The 11,849-nt window shown below is 48.8% G+C and overlaps 3 protein-coding genes across 4 annotated transcripts; 1 reads left to right on the plus strand and 2 right to left on the minus strand.

The window, feature by feature from the left end:
- Positions 1–828: 828 nt before the first annotated feature.
- Positions 829–3,448, minus strand: nots (nothepsin). Its single transcript, XM_086022608.1, has 9 exons — positions 3,245–3,448; positions 2,780–2,960; positions 2,430–2,547; positions 2,111–2,229; positions 1,822–2,021; positions 1,609–1,737; positions 1,346–1,490; positions 1,153–1,251; positions 829–1,071 (listed from the first exon to the last, which is right to left on the minus strand). The coding sequence occupies exons 1-9, from the start codon at positions 3,307–3,309 to the stop codon at positions 895–897; spliced, it is 1,233 nt and encodes a 410-aa protein (XP_085878734.1). The 5' UTR covers positions 3,310–3,448; the 3' UTR covers positions 829–894.
- Positions 3,449–3,604: 156 nt separating this feature from the next.
- cct2 (chaperonin containing TCP1, subunit 2 (beta)) lies at positions 3,605–8,299 on the minus strand. The gene is made up of 16 exons (XM_086022599.1): positions 8,184–8,299; positions 7,364–7,438; positions 7,215–7,280; positions 6,972–7,083; positions 6,814–6,890; positions 6,507–6,619; positions 6,185–6,387; positions 5,961–6,061; positions 5,772–5,899; positions 5,411–5,514; positions 5,198–5,317; positions 4,898–5,026; positions 4,540–4,643; positions 4,337–4,436; positions 3,944–4,085; positions 3,605–3,852 (listed from the first exon to the last, which is right to left on the minus strand). The coding sequence occupies exons 1-16, from the start codon at positions 8,184–8,186 to the stop codon at positions 3,822–3,824; spliced, it is 1,608 nt and encodes a 535-aa protein (XP_085878725.1). The 5' UTR covers positions 8,187–8,299; the 3' UTR covers positions 3,605–3,821.
- A 489-nt stretch (positions 8,300–8,788) lies between these two features.
- On the plus strand, positions 8,789–11,196 carry tspan12 (tetraspanin 12). 2 transcript variants are annotated; one of them, XM_086022610.1, is made up of 7 exons: positions 8,789–9,013; positions 9,555–9,637; positions 9,724–9,859; positions 9,947–10,012; positions 10,158–10,265; positions 10,331–10,474; positions 10,595–11,196. In XM_086022610.1, exons 1-7 carry the CDS (start codon positions 8,948–8,950, stop codon positions 10,841–10,843), a joined length of 852 nt encoding a protein of 283 aa, XP_085878736.1. In that variant the 5' UTR covers positions 8,789–8,947; the 3' UTR covers positions 10,844–11,196. The 2 variants fall into 2 exon arrangements, with proteins under 2 accessions (XP_085878736.1, XP_085878737.1); XM_086022611.1 differs by lacking the exon at positions 9,947–10,012.
- The last annotated feature ends 653 nt before the right edge of the window (positions 11,197–11,849 follow it).

Genomic DNA, 11,849 nt, shown 5'->3' on the forward strand with positions numbered 1-11,849 from the left:
AAGTGGACCAGCGCGAGAAAACTGACCCGAGATCAGCATTTGCATACAACAAACGATCGGGAAGTGTATCACTCGTTGCTCTTCCTGGCGCCGGAGAGACGACGTCTCACTCTGCTTAAAAAACAGAAAACCAAATCAAATGAATAATAAATAATGTCGTTACACATTATTTGTCGTTTATGAGAATTTAACCAGGTAATTCCTTTTACGGACAGCAGTCAACATAAAAAAACATCAATAATCCACTCACACACAAACCATATGCAAAGTATACAAGTGCTATGCCATACTATTTAAAAGGGCAATGGAAACTGGTATGAATGAGATCTTAAATCTGTTTGTCCTGCACCCGGGCATACGGTCTCTTTCGTTGAGTGGTTGTGTGTTGTGTTTTCACAAGAATGACAACATGCGATGTGTCTCCCACCCTACAGATTTTCTTTTTCATATATGCAACTGAAACCCTCACGCACACTACTGAGAAATGATTTATTCATGCGCACCAATGAAACGCTTTTACACAATTACACTTTCACACTCTACTGAAACGATCTCATGAAAACAAGTGAAATTCACTCACACAAAACGAGTGAAGCCTCCTCACTAAAAATCCTCTCAACACAACTGTAGCGCTCAGACGCAAAAAAGTGCAACGCTCTCAAGCAAATGAAACACTCCCACAAACCAGCGAAACCCTTTCAGACTAAAAAGTGAAAGGCTCCCATATGCAAGAACCTTCCACGAGTAAAGTGCAACTCTCTCATATGTACACACAACAGAATCACTGTCACAAGTAAACCCCTTTCTCACAAACAAGTGAAACTCACATTTGCGACTGAAAGGCTCTGAGAGCGCTTGAGTTTATTGCTGACAATCGGAGCTTTAAACATCACGTTAGCGCTTAGCAGGGTGGCGAGCGGGCGCCAGGCCCACGCGGTCGTTCCCCCTGTCGAAGACACTGTAGAACTCGGTGAGGAAGATGTCTCCCAGGATCCAGAGCGGGCCCTGAGGCGACAAGATGTCCACCGCCTGGAAGCCGCTCAGGCACAGCTCTTTGTCCCCCAGCATCTCCTGACGGAGGCAGAGAGCCACAAAGTGGACGGGGCCCGAGATGGCGGCTGGCGCTTAGTTGGCCAACGGGATATTCCTCACCTTCCTGACGTACTGATCGGCCGTCAGCGTGAACTCGTTGCCGCCCAGAACGAAGGTTATGCGCGGCAAACTCGACAACCTGGCGCAGTCGATGAAGAACTGACGCACGCACGCACGCAAACACACATGCAGTTGGGTGAGCTGAAATGATGATGTCACTAAAGTATGCCCGCTTCTGTGTGCCGCGCCGAACCTCGCCAATGCTGGTGGGCGTGGCTCCGATGAGCTGCTGCAGGCTGAGGATGTGATTGGTGGGCCCGGCGATGAGGGAGGTGCCCGTGTCCACGATGGCCTGGCAGCCGCGAGGACAGAACGAGTTGACGCCTTGGACAGACACACTGAAACACACACGTGGCACTGTATAGAGGCGGAGACATTCAAACCAACCACACTACACACAGACAGACACATATACCACAAGGACGCGGTTTGTTGAGGAGGCGGTTAGCGTGACACCTGTCCATGAGAATCTGCCAGTATCCTTTGGCAGTGACGGGCAGCCACGTGACGGGGCCGTCGTACAAAGCCTCGTCCGTGCCGCCCAGCAGCAGCTCGCCATCCACGTCTCGGTTGCTACCCGACTTCCTGCGCGACGCCAGTTAGCGTTGAGCTCAGTTGTCGGGCGGGCTTCGACAATAACCTGTTGTAGCGCTCGGAATAGGTTTCGACCTGCTGAGGTAGAAGGAGAAGACGGGCTGGTCGAGGGAGTTTTGCGCCATCACGCTGTCGAAGACGGGGTTCCCCAGGATCTCGGCCAACGGCGGGTACGCCATGCCCAGCACGCCGTCGAAGCGCGCCACCACGAAGGTGGAGCCCGGCTCGTACACCGCCTCCCCAAACTCCTGATTGGGCACGCTCACCTCGCCCATCTGCGCGGCAACACGCAAGCGACGTACGCCGTCACGTTAGCGAAACTCACGCGTGACAACCAAAAGGACGCGAGGGGATCGGCGTCAACCTTGAGCGTGTCTCTGGCCATGACCCCAAGCAGGTGACCCGATCCGTAATGGATGCCAAACGTCCGGCCATCGTGGTGGTAGGAGGAAGACTCGAACGCTCGGAAACGGTTGTGCACCGCTGCCAACGCATGCACACGCGCACGGGTTATCGGCCTCTTATCATCAGACACGGTCAAACCGCTCTGACTCTTCAGAGATACACGCGGAGGTCAAGCGCTTCGAGTGCGAGTCTATCGGCATGTGCGCACAGCATTTGTGCTGATTGTGCAGGCGCACATTCATACGACAGTATGTATGCGTGCTGTGTTTTGCTGTTACCACAGGCCTGGCTGACGCAGTATGACGACGGCACCCAGAGATCCGCTGATCCCGTGTCAAAAACCACAGAGAAGTTCTGTTCCGGAGTCCCGAGACTGATCTGACCAAAGTACTGTGCCTGAGCCAAAACAAACAAAAAAATATCCTTGATGTACAGTAGATGGAGAAATATTTGTTAGTTGAATTGTCTTACGACACTGTAAAAACCATCGGGCTATGAAACCCAAGAAGTTGGGTCGAATTGTCCAAGCGGCAGTTGGTTATTTATTTTTCGACCCAACACCTTTGACGAGCGCGGCAAGGACAACTAGCGAACTAGAGCTGAACGTGCATATGAAAGTTGCTCGCACATCCATGAAGTTGTAGAGCTTCTGGCTGGCGCGTCCCAGGCGCAGTGACGGCGTCCCGGCGGGAAAGCAGTGAGCGTAGCGCCGGCTGTAAGCGTCGGGCCGGTGCTCCCGCAGGAAGTCCTGCAGCACGCCGTCGGCGCGTAGCTGCGAGCGAATGGAGCGCCCCCGTCGCAGAGGAACCCTGTGTGGCACAATAGATGACTTGTCAGTTGTGCCAAAAGTGGAGGAAAAAAAAAGTTACTAGTGTGACACACTTGTTGACCGAGTGAGGACAAAGCATACTAGTATACCTTATGAGGGATATCAACTTTGGCATACTAGGACAACTATGTTACTAGTGAGGCAAAACTATGCAATAGTTGACACGGGTGTGCTACTAGTACAAAGCCATTTCAGCATTCAGCGGACTAGTAGAACGACTTGTCTTGATAGTAGTAACATTTTGAAATGTGTCTGATTTGTTACCTTAGCAGAGCCAGACAGGTGGAGGCGCTCAACAGAAAAAGTAGCAGAAGCTTGACGGCGTCCATCGTGTCCGCTGCATCCGCTCCACAATGATGAGCGGCAGACGCGCGCCGGCTTATCAGTAAGCGGTCACCAAACACTGGAGGGATTCGCAATCAATATACACGCACGACCACTCGTGTTGACTCACTGACATTTGGGATCGTTGCGACTTGTAAAGAACAACGTTACTGCGTAGGAAATTTGGGGCACAGAGACAAAAAAAAAAAAAAAAAAAAGTCAATGTCAAGCTGCGTGTAAATAAAACTGACTGGTCACCGGGCAACGAAAGGGCACATGAAGAAAAAAAAATATCAGCTGTTGATGGAACCTTAGTTTTTATTTGTCAACAAAACAAAGCAAAAACATCCAAAAAGACGGGTTGCTGCTCAGTGTCTAACGCTAGTAGCGGCAGCTAATGTTGGCCTGATACGTAGCTAGCGTTAGCCACTGAAGTGCTACCACAGAAGAGGAAGGAGGAGGAGGAGGAGCATTTCTTTTTGGAAGTAGACAGATAAATAAAGACGGTGGTCTCCCTCTAACAAGGATGGTGGTCGGGAACTCTCTTCCTGCACACAAAAAACATGGACGACACGTCAGTTTGGGAAATTCTCACTTCTGGCGCCCCGCCGACAACAATCATGCGCGCGTGCGCCTGACCTGGGCGCCGCTTTGATGATGTTGTCCACCCTCAGGATCATCTCGGCCGCCTCGGAGGCACTCAGCAGCACCTGACGCTTCACCTGGAACGACTCGGTCACACCCAGAGCCGACATGTCGCCCACCGTGCCCCCGGACATGTCTGTAAGAAAGCAAAAAGTAGTACCAAAATGCTCATTAGTAGTTTTGACTCACTAGTATCATGTAGTTGTCTTGCTAAGTATTCAGTTAGTGGTGCAGTACAGTAGTGATTCACTAGTAAGGTTTAATAATGCACTAGTAGGCCAAAAGTGGCACTAGAAGTGAAAAAAAACAAAAAACTAGTGAGACAACGGTTCTACTAGAGCTCTGAATACAATACAATGTTATTTATGGTCTTGAAGGCTCACTTACTCAAACCAAAGGTGGTCTTGTTCTCTTGGTGTGCCGCACGCAGTTGGGCCACCAGGTCGGCACTGTCGTAGCCGGCGTTGTCTGCGATGATGGTGGGCAGCTGAAAAGAAGAAGGAGGAAGTCACATGAGCGCCAGAAAAAAACAACAACTTCATTCATCCATTTTGTCCTCATTGTGGTGTTTTTTTTTCTTTTTTCTTTACCATCCTCAAAGCCTTGGCAAAGGACTCCATGGCCACTGCCTCCTTCCCTGGCGTCTTGTTGGCCAGATCGCTCACCACCTTGGCCATCAGCATCTCGGAGCAGCCTTGACACACAGCACCACAGCGTTATTCCGAAATTTAAAAAACCCTTTTGTTTTAAGTATCATGTTTACATACACAAAAGTGTTCAAAGGTTTGTGGGCCACTAGCAAAATTTTCCTTTAAAAAAAACCCCGTCAATGTTGAGAGCAGTGTTTCCCACTCTTTTAGGGGAAAAAAACAAAAAAACAAAACACCTCACGGCACTACGCCTAAACAAACAAAAAAGCCAGAGAATTCATTTATTTATTTTTTTCACCTCCCCCGTAGACGGTGCGCGGTTCCTTGACTGTCTGCGCCAGCACGCACAGGGCGTCGTGCAGCGAGCGTTCCGCCTCGTCCAGAATCTGCTGAGTGGCTCCTCGCAGCACGATGGTGCACGCTTCACCTGCAAAGTCACAACTTTGTTTTAGCTGCCATTCTTTTTCAAGTGCTCTAGATGTAACATGGAGATGAGAAATACATTTCATATCGCACTAGTGCAATTAATTATTATTACTCAAAACTAGCATGCCGCAAATAAACGTTCTAACGGCTTTCTGCGTGTGCGCGCGCGTACCCATGGCGACGCCCGAGAAGTGGATGAGCATGTCCTCGCCGATCATCACTTCCTCGATCAACTTGCAGTGGCCGAGCTGCACCAGCTCGGGATGCTCGAACGTGGATGTGATCTCGCCGCCTACGCCACACACACACACACACACACACACACACTTGTTTCAAGAAAGCGCGCACACGCATTCTGCCATGACATCGCAGCGACGTCACGAACCGGTGACGAGGGCCAGGCGCTCCACGCCGGCAAAGTCGGCGTGCTCGATGGCCATGACGCCGGCCTGAGCAAAGAGCTGCTCGGGGTAGTTGTAGATCAGCTGCCTGCCAAGTCAATGCGCACGCTTGAGTGATGACATCACTTTCACGATATCAATGTGTATCATCAACAACTTCTAGGTCCAAATTAGGTCAATGTCATATTTTCCAACAAATGGATGCCATTGCTCAGTCCCCAGGAGTCTGTGATCGTTCTAAGTCATGCACAATAGCAATATTGCCATTAACACTCATATTTCTACCACAACTCACTACCTCCAAAGCAAAATTGTTGAGTGTGCAATGTTGGTGAGCGACCCGACCTGTTGATGAAGCAGTTGATGCCGTGCTTGAGGATGCGCTCCACCTTCTCCTTCATCTTCTCCTTCTCGGCCAGCTCGATCTCAGCCACCTTGGCCGTGGAGTCCACGCGGACCCTCGAACCGAAGATCTGCGGACCAGAGTCACTAAGGTCGTCTTCGTCTTCTTAAGGCCCGCCGCCCGTCACCCACCTTGATCTTGTCCGTATCCATGCCCGTGTTGGCGATGAGGATGTTGGCGTTTTCCAGCCTCTTGGGTTGGTTCACGCCGATCTTCTTGTCCAGCAGGAAGCCTGAACAAACAAAGCAGGGACGCCTTCACACACAAGTTTTGTTCCACTACCCCAAAAACAACAACAAAAACATGCGAGTATCAGAGCGCAAGCGCTTGCGCCGCCTCCGGCACACTCGCTGACCTTCGTCCAGGTAGGAATCGGTGAGGCTGCCGCCGAGCTTCTTGATGACGTGGATGGCCTCCAGGTTGCCGGAGCCCTTCAGCCTCAAGACGGCGTCCACGGCCAGCTGGGCGAAGTGATCCTTGTGGTGGGTCAGCAGCTTGGAGGACAGCGTGGTGCGCGCAATGTTCAGGAGGTCCTCTTGGAAGCGGGACGGGTCGTTGCTATGGAAACATGCAGCCCGTGGGGCAAAAAAAAGAAAAACAAGCAACATTTTTAAGTCATATAGGCCAAATAGCAAGGCTTCGCTTTATACATTCAAGAGCCAATCAGAGCAGAGCACCTGTGGTCTACAGCCGCCTCCCTCAGCGCATCTCTGGCCACCTGCGTGGACTTCCTCCAGCCCGAGATGATGGTCTGGGGGTGGATCTTCTTGGCGATTAGAAGCTCTGCCTCCTGTCAGACAAAGAAGGTACAGGAAGTGGGTCTCGCTGGTGCAGGAAGTGTACATGCCTCATCTTGCTCTCCGCACATTTACATTGTCAAGTGTCTGTAATCTATTTCACATATGATTGGCCTGTCAAATCTGTTATTAAAGAAAATAATAAAATAAACACGGGCCTCGAGACTAAAACTTTCCAGCTTCTTACCCGCAGTAGCTCAGCCGCCAGAACGGTGACAGACGTGGTTCCATCGCCGACTTCATCGTCCTGAACCTTTGACATGTCTGCGCATGCGCACACAAACAAACGTACGTCATCTCCCTGTGGAGGCACACACTTCACCCCCGCCGAGCGTTTTCACTCACCAACCAGAACTTTGGCAGCAGGGTTGTCGACGCCGATGGCCTTGAGGATGGTGGCACCGTCGTTGGTCACAGTCACAGAGCCACTTTTGCCACCACCCAGCAGGATCTTGTCCTAAAAAAAACACAACATGCACATGAGCTCAACTTCTTTTGTACATTTTCTATGCTAAGTTCCATTATCCCATCAATGGTGTTTCACATTATATGTTAGCATCAAGCTGGAAGACAAACAAATCAACTCACCATGCCCTTGGGTCCCAGGGTGCTTTTCACCAGGTCTCCAATGGCGATGGCGCCCACAAAAGACGACTGCGGTGACAAGGTGACATCCTTGTGAGCTTGACAGCATATATATATTTTTAAATTTAGATAAAAAGTACAAACACACACACCAGACGAGCAGTTTCTGCTTTTTCTTCATCGGCTCCATGTTTGAAGATGTTAACCGGGGCCATCGAAAGGGACGCCTGTGGAAAACACATCATCATCATCTTGTTTTCAAACAGCAAGTGGTTACCAAATGTGCTACCAATCAGCTCCCCAAAAAAGAAAGCTGCAAGCAAATCAAAACAAAGACATCGACGGAACAATATAATCTACAAAGAAATAAACGAAAACAAAACCTCCAAAACGTCCTAAACGCTATAAATCCGAGCACCCCTGAACGCAGCACTATTCATCCTGGAAGCTTCGAGAAAATCTAACAAAATGAAAAAAGTTGCTACCAATGAGCACGCAAAAAATATTCCAAGCAGTACATGATCGAATCCAGTTGTTCATTATTTTCTTCACATTTAATCCACATCATACGTCATATTACTTGATGAAGCGCTGACAGCCACAAAGACAGAATGACAATCCGAGGATGCTAACGAGCTAAGCCCTAATAAAGCCACACAAAATGCACAACAAAACCATCATCTCATGCCACTTGTTATTACAAACAGATGCACATTAATAACGAAAGTTAACCGCCTTGAAGATGTAACGGTGGTTAGCATCAAATTAGCCACTAGCGCAGTAATAACGCCCATGTGCTCGCCGGTTAGCATTACCAGCTAACGGGGCGATATGAGGCAAAGAAGCTAATGCGATGTCATTTTCCAAAAGCGCGCATCAGCATGGTTGACTTTGACGTTTAACGGAAATTCAGCGTATTATTCAGTGGGTTTTTTTAAGATAGAGAAGCGAGTAAAACACATGAAAACTCACCATGATGTCTGCGTTTTAAGGTGGACACAGGAGAAAGGGTTGGGCTTCTTCGTCTTGTGTTTTCCAGAAGATTAGACAATTTGGTGCGCTTTGCTGCCCCCATTGGAGGCTTGAAGTGGAATATTTTTTTGCATTCATTCTTCATAAAATGGCTCATTAAACAATTGCCAAGTTGATAAATACAGTAATAAAAATAAATTTAAAAAAGAGAGAGAGAGAGAGAGAGAGAGAGCGAGAAGTAAAATAAATAAGTGGATATTTAACATTTCTGTATTCATTTTATTATATAGCTGGTTCAACAGAAAATTAAAAAAGGTTCTTTCATTTATTTCATATCGAGAAAATTATCCCGAAAAACAGAAAGATAACTTGAGATTTGAGTACTTTGAAATAAGAGCAGGGCCAGTGCAAAAACTCAAATCGTATCTCAAAGTGCCGCTGTGCTGTATTTGCATAATTTTAACCACTTTTTTGGTGACGTCCGACTAGTGACGAGGAGGAACTCGGGGTCACATTCCTTCCCCCCGACCTCCTCCGGGAACAGACATCCTGCCGAGGATTACGTCATCATCTCATGACTATTTCGAGAGCGCGTGCATGCGTGCGCCGAAGAGGGATAGGGCGAGTTACAAGTTCGCACTGGGCTCGCAGCACCTGTTCGTCACAAAGGACGACTGACTACACATTAGTCGGAACCGGCCCCGCACGGCCCAGCTCAGCATGCCGCCGCGCTGGTCCGACCCATTTGAGGTCCGAAGCGTCCGATGGCGAGACAGGACGCCGTGAGATGCGTGCGCCTTTTCCTCTACGCGCTCAACGTGCTCTTCTGGGTAAGTGCAACTGGACTGGACGACAACATGACGGTTCTGAGTCGACCCTGCACTCCGTGGCCTTCTGACACTCTTTCATATGATTTGACTGCTGACTATCTTGACATGCATCATGTCTTTCTTTTAAAATTTCACAAAGGCCCACTGTGGAAAACAACAACAAATATTCATTCATCTTTAAGTCCCTCTTGGAAAATGATGTATTAACTTGTGTGTGCGTGCGTGCGCGTGTCTCGTTTTGAGTGTGACGTGCGTGTTTTTGTTGTAATTGTTTGTGGTTGCTGCACGCCTGTGTATATATGGAGCGTGTGTTTTGTTGTGTGTTGTGTACGTGTGTTGTCTATCTGTGAGTGTGTGACACGTGGGTGTGTTTGCGTGTGTGTTTTTTGATTGTGGCGTGTGTATGTGTACTGTATATTACTGAGAAACAGAGAGTATGTATGTGTGTTATGTAGTGTGTGCGTGTGTGTGTGGCATGTTTCGCATTCTCAGATGTTATTTCTGGAACAGAAACTGATCTGTGTGTGCGCGTGTGTTCCAGCTGATGTCGGCGTGCATCCTGGGAGTGGCGGCGTGGATTCGAGATTCCCTGAACGCCGTCCTGACGCTGACCGCTCACACCAGGTCGGTGTGCATGCACCCACCACATCAACAACAACATCGTGCATATATATGTGTGCGTGTGTCCAAATGTGTGTGTGCGCGCACAGGCTGGAGGAGGCCGCGGCGCTGACGTTCGCCCCCGTAGTCCATCCCGTCCTGGTGGTTGTGTGCTGCTTTCTGCTGATGGTGGCCATGCTGGGCGTGTGCGGCACGCTGCGCTGTGACCTCATGATGCTGTCCTGGGTAAGGTGGTTTCACACACCAACAAATACAAACACACACACACACACACACACCCACACACACACACACTCTGGGTTTGTGTTGCAGTACTTTGGAAGTCTGCTCGTTATCTTGTGTGTGGAGTTGGCCAGTGCTCTGTGGACCTATGAGCAGGTGTCTCACCCTCACACACACACATTATTGTGCGGTGTTTGTGCATGTGTGTGCGTTTGTGTGTGGATGTTTTGTTATCAGCAGAGGGGTGACACACCTGGCTAACTGTGCGTGTGTGTGTGTGTGTGTCACCTGCTGTATTTAGCCTCCCGTACAGCGCTCTGACATGATCAGTCTAAAGTTTCGGATGTCAAATTTCGGCCTTCGCCAGCATCAGTGGCTCACGCACACCTGGAACACCTTTCAGACCGAGGTTAGTTGGCTCACGCACGCATGCGCGTGGACACGCATACATGGCAGGCGTGTGTGTGTGTGCAGTTTGAGTGCTGCGGGGTGATCTACTTTACGGACTGGCTGGAGATGACGGAGAGGGAGTGGCCTCCCGACTCCTGCTGCTCCAATCAGTATCCAGGTTGTGCTCGCCGCGCCCACCAGCACGACCTCAGCGATCTCCATCAAGAGGTGAGAAAGCGCTCCTGACGCCATGACGTCCTGACTTGAGAAGGATACAAAAATAACAAAAATGAGGCATTCCTGCTATGAGAATCACATCACGTCACGTGTCATGTTTCCCACCTCCAGGGCTGCGGTCCAAAGCTCTTGTCTTTCATCCGCTCCAGCACGCCGCTGCAGCTGCTGCGTTTCCTGGGCGTGGCCTTGGGCGTGGCCCAGATCCTGGCCATGGCCCTGACCCTCACGTTGCTCTGGACGCTTCACTACGGACGCAAGCGGCCCAAAGAACAACGAGGCTCTCCGGCGCCCCCCGCGGGAGGCGTGGCGGCGCTCGCTCACGGCCCGCCCGCTGAACACCGCTTACACGCGCCGTCCTAGCATTATTAGCCGATGACGTGAGAATACGTACAACAGCAACCATGTACAGTACATAACTTGAGACTGAGTGTGCATGCGGTGTGTGTATACAGTACAGGACATGTGTGTCGTGAATGTGTTGTATGATGGTGTATTTATGTGTACAGTATGCATATGTGGGGTGTAGGCATGTTTACGTTTCATTTGATTAAATCATTTAATGTAGACAATTTGAAACCATTTTATATTTATGTGTGGTTATGTGCATTCACGTGTCGAACATGTTTGTGTCCGCGTGCGTGTGTTGTGTGTGCATGTTTTTGTCGCAATAAATGTAATTCATTAACCATAGAATAAATGAAATATTTTTCTAAGTACTTTTAAAATTGTTTATTTTACAAAATAAAAAAGCATTCAGAAAATTAATTAAGATGGTATTTATGAAATAAAACATTTCATCAGTATGTAAAATTGTTTTTAAATTAAGTAATTGGTTTTATCTGGCATCATCATTATTATTTGACTTTCTCATGTTGTCATGGCGATGCTCCCTTTGTGTTTATTTCCTTTTGAGGAGGAATGTTTTCAGGGGTTAAAGTTCACAAAGGAAGCGAGCTGAGAGGAAACCGACTGGACGAGCTCGGCACGTTACCGGTAATAATAGTCGCGACCCACCTATTCTTCCTGAGACAAATGAGGGCATTTATTTCTATGACAACACTGCACACAATGTCCATCATCTCTCGACCCCCCCTGCACGCCACAAATCCACAAGAATAAATTATAATGTCACAATCATAAGCATCGTAATGAGCTTTGACAAAGCAACATGTTGAATCAGAAAAGTGATCCACGATGCAATGTAAACAGACATATAATAAACACCAATAATAATAGCTTAGATTCATATAGCGCCTTTCCAGAGACACAAGGAAGCTTAACATTGCATATTGACACAAAATCATCTGTATTCTTCTCACTTAAAACCACAATAGGTAATAAGAAAAATAAAGCAGCAAAGGCAGAG

Source organism: Filicampus tigris, chromosome 22, assembly GCF_054856515.1.
Source record: "Filicampus tigris isolate MCC_2025a chromosome 22, RoL_Ftig_1.0, whole genome shotgun sequence".
NCBI classification, from domain to species: domain Eukaryota; kingdom Metazoa; phylum Chordata; class Actinopteri; order Syngnathiformes; family Syngnathidae; genus Filicampus; species Filicampus tigris.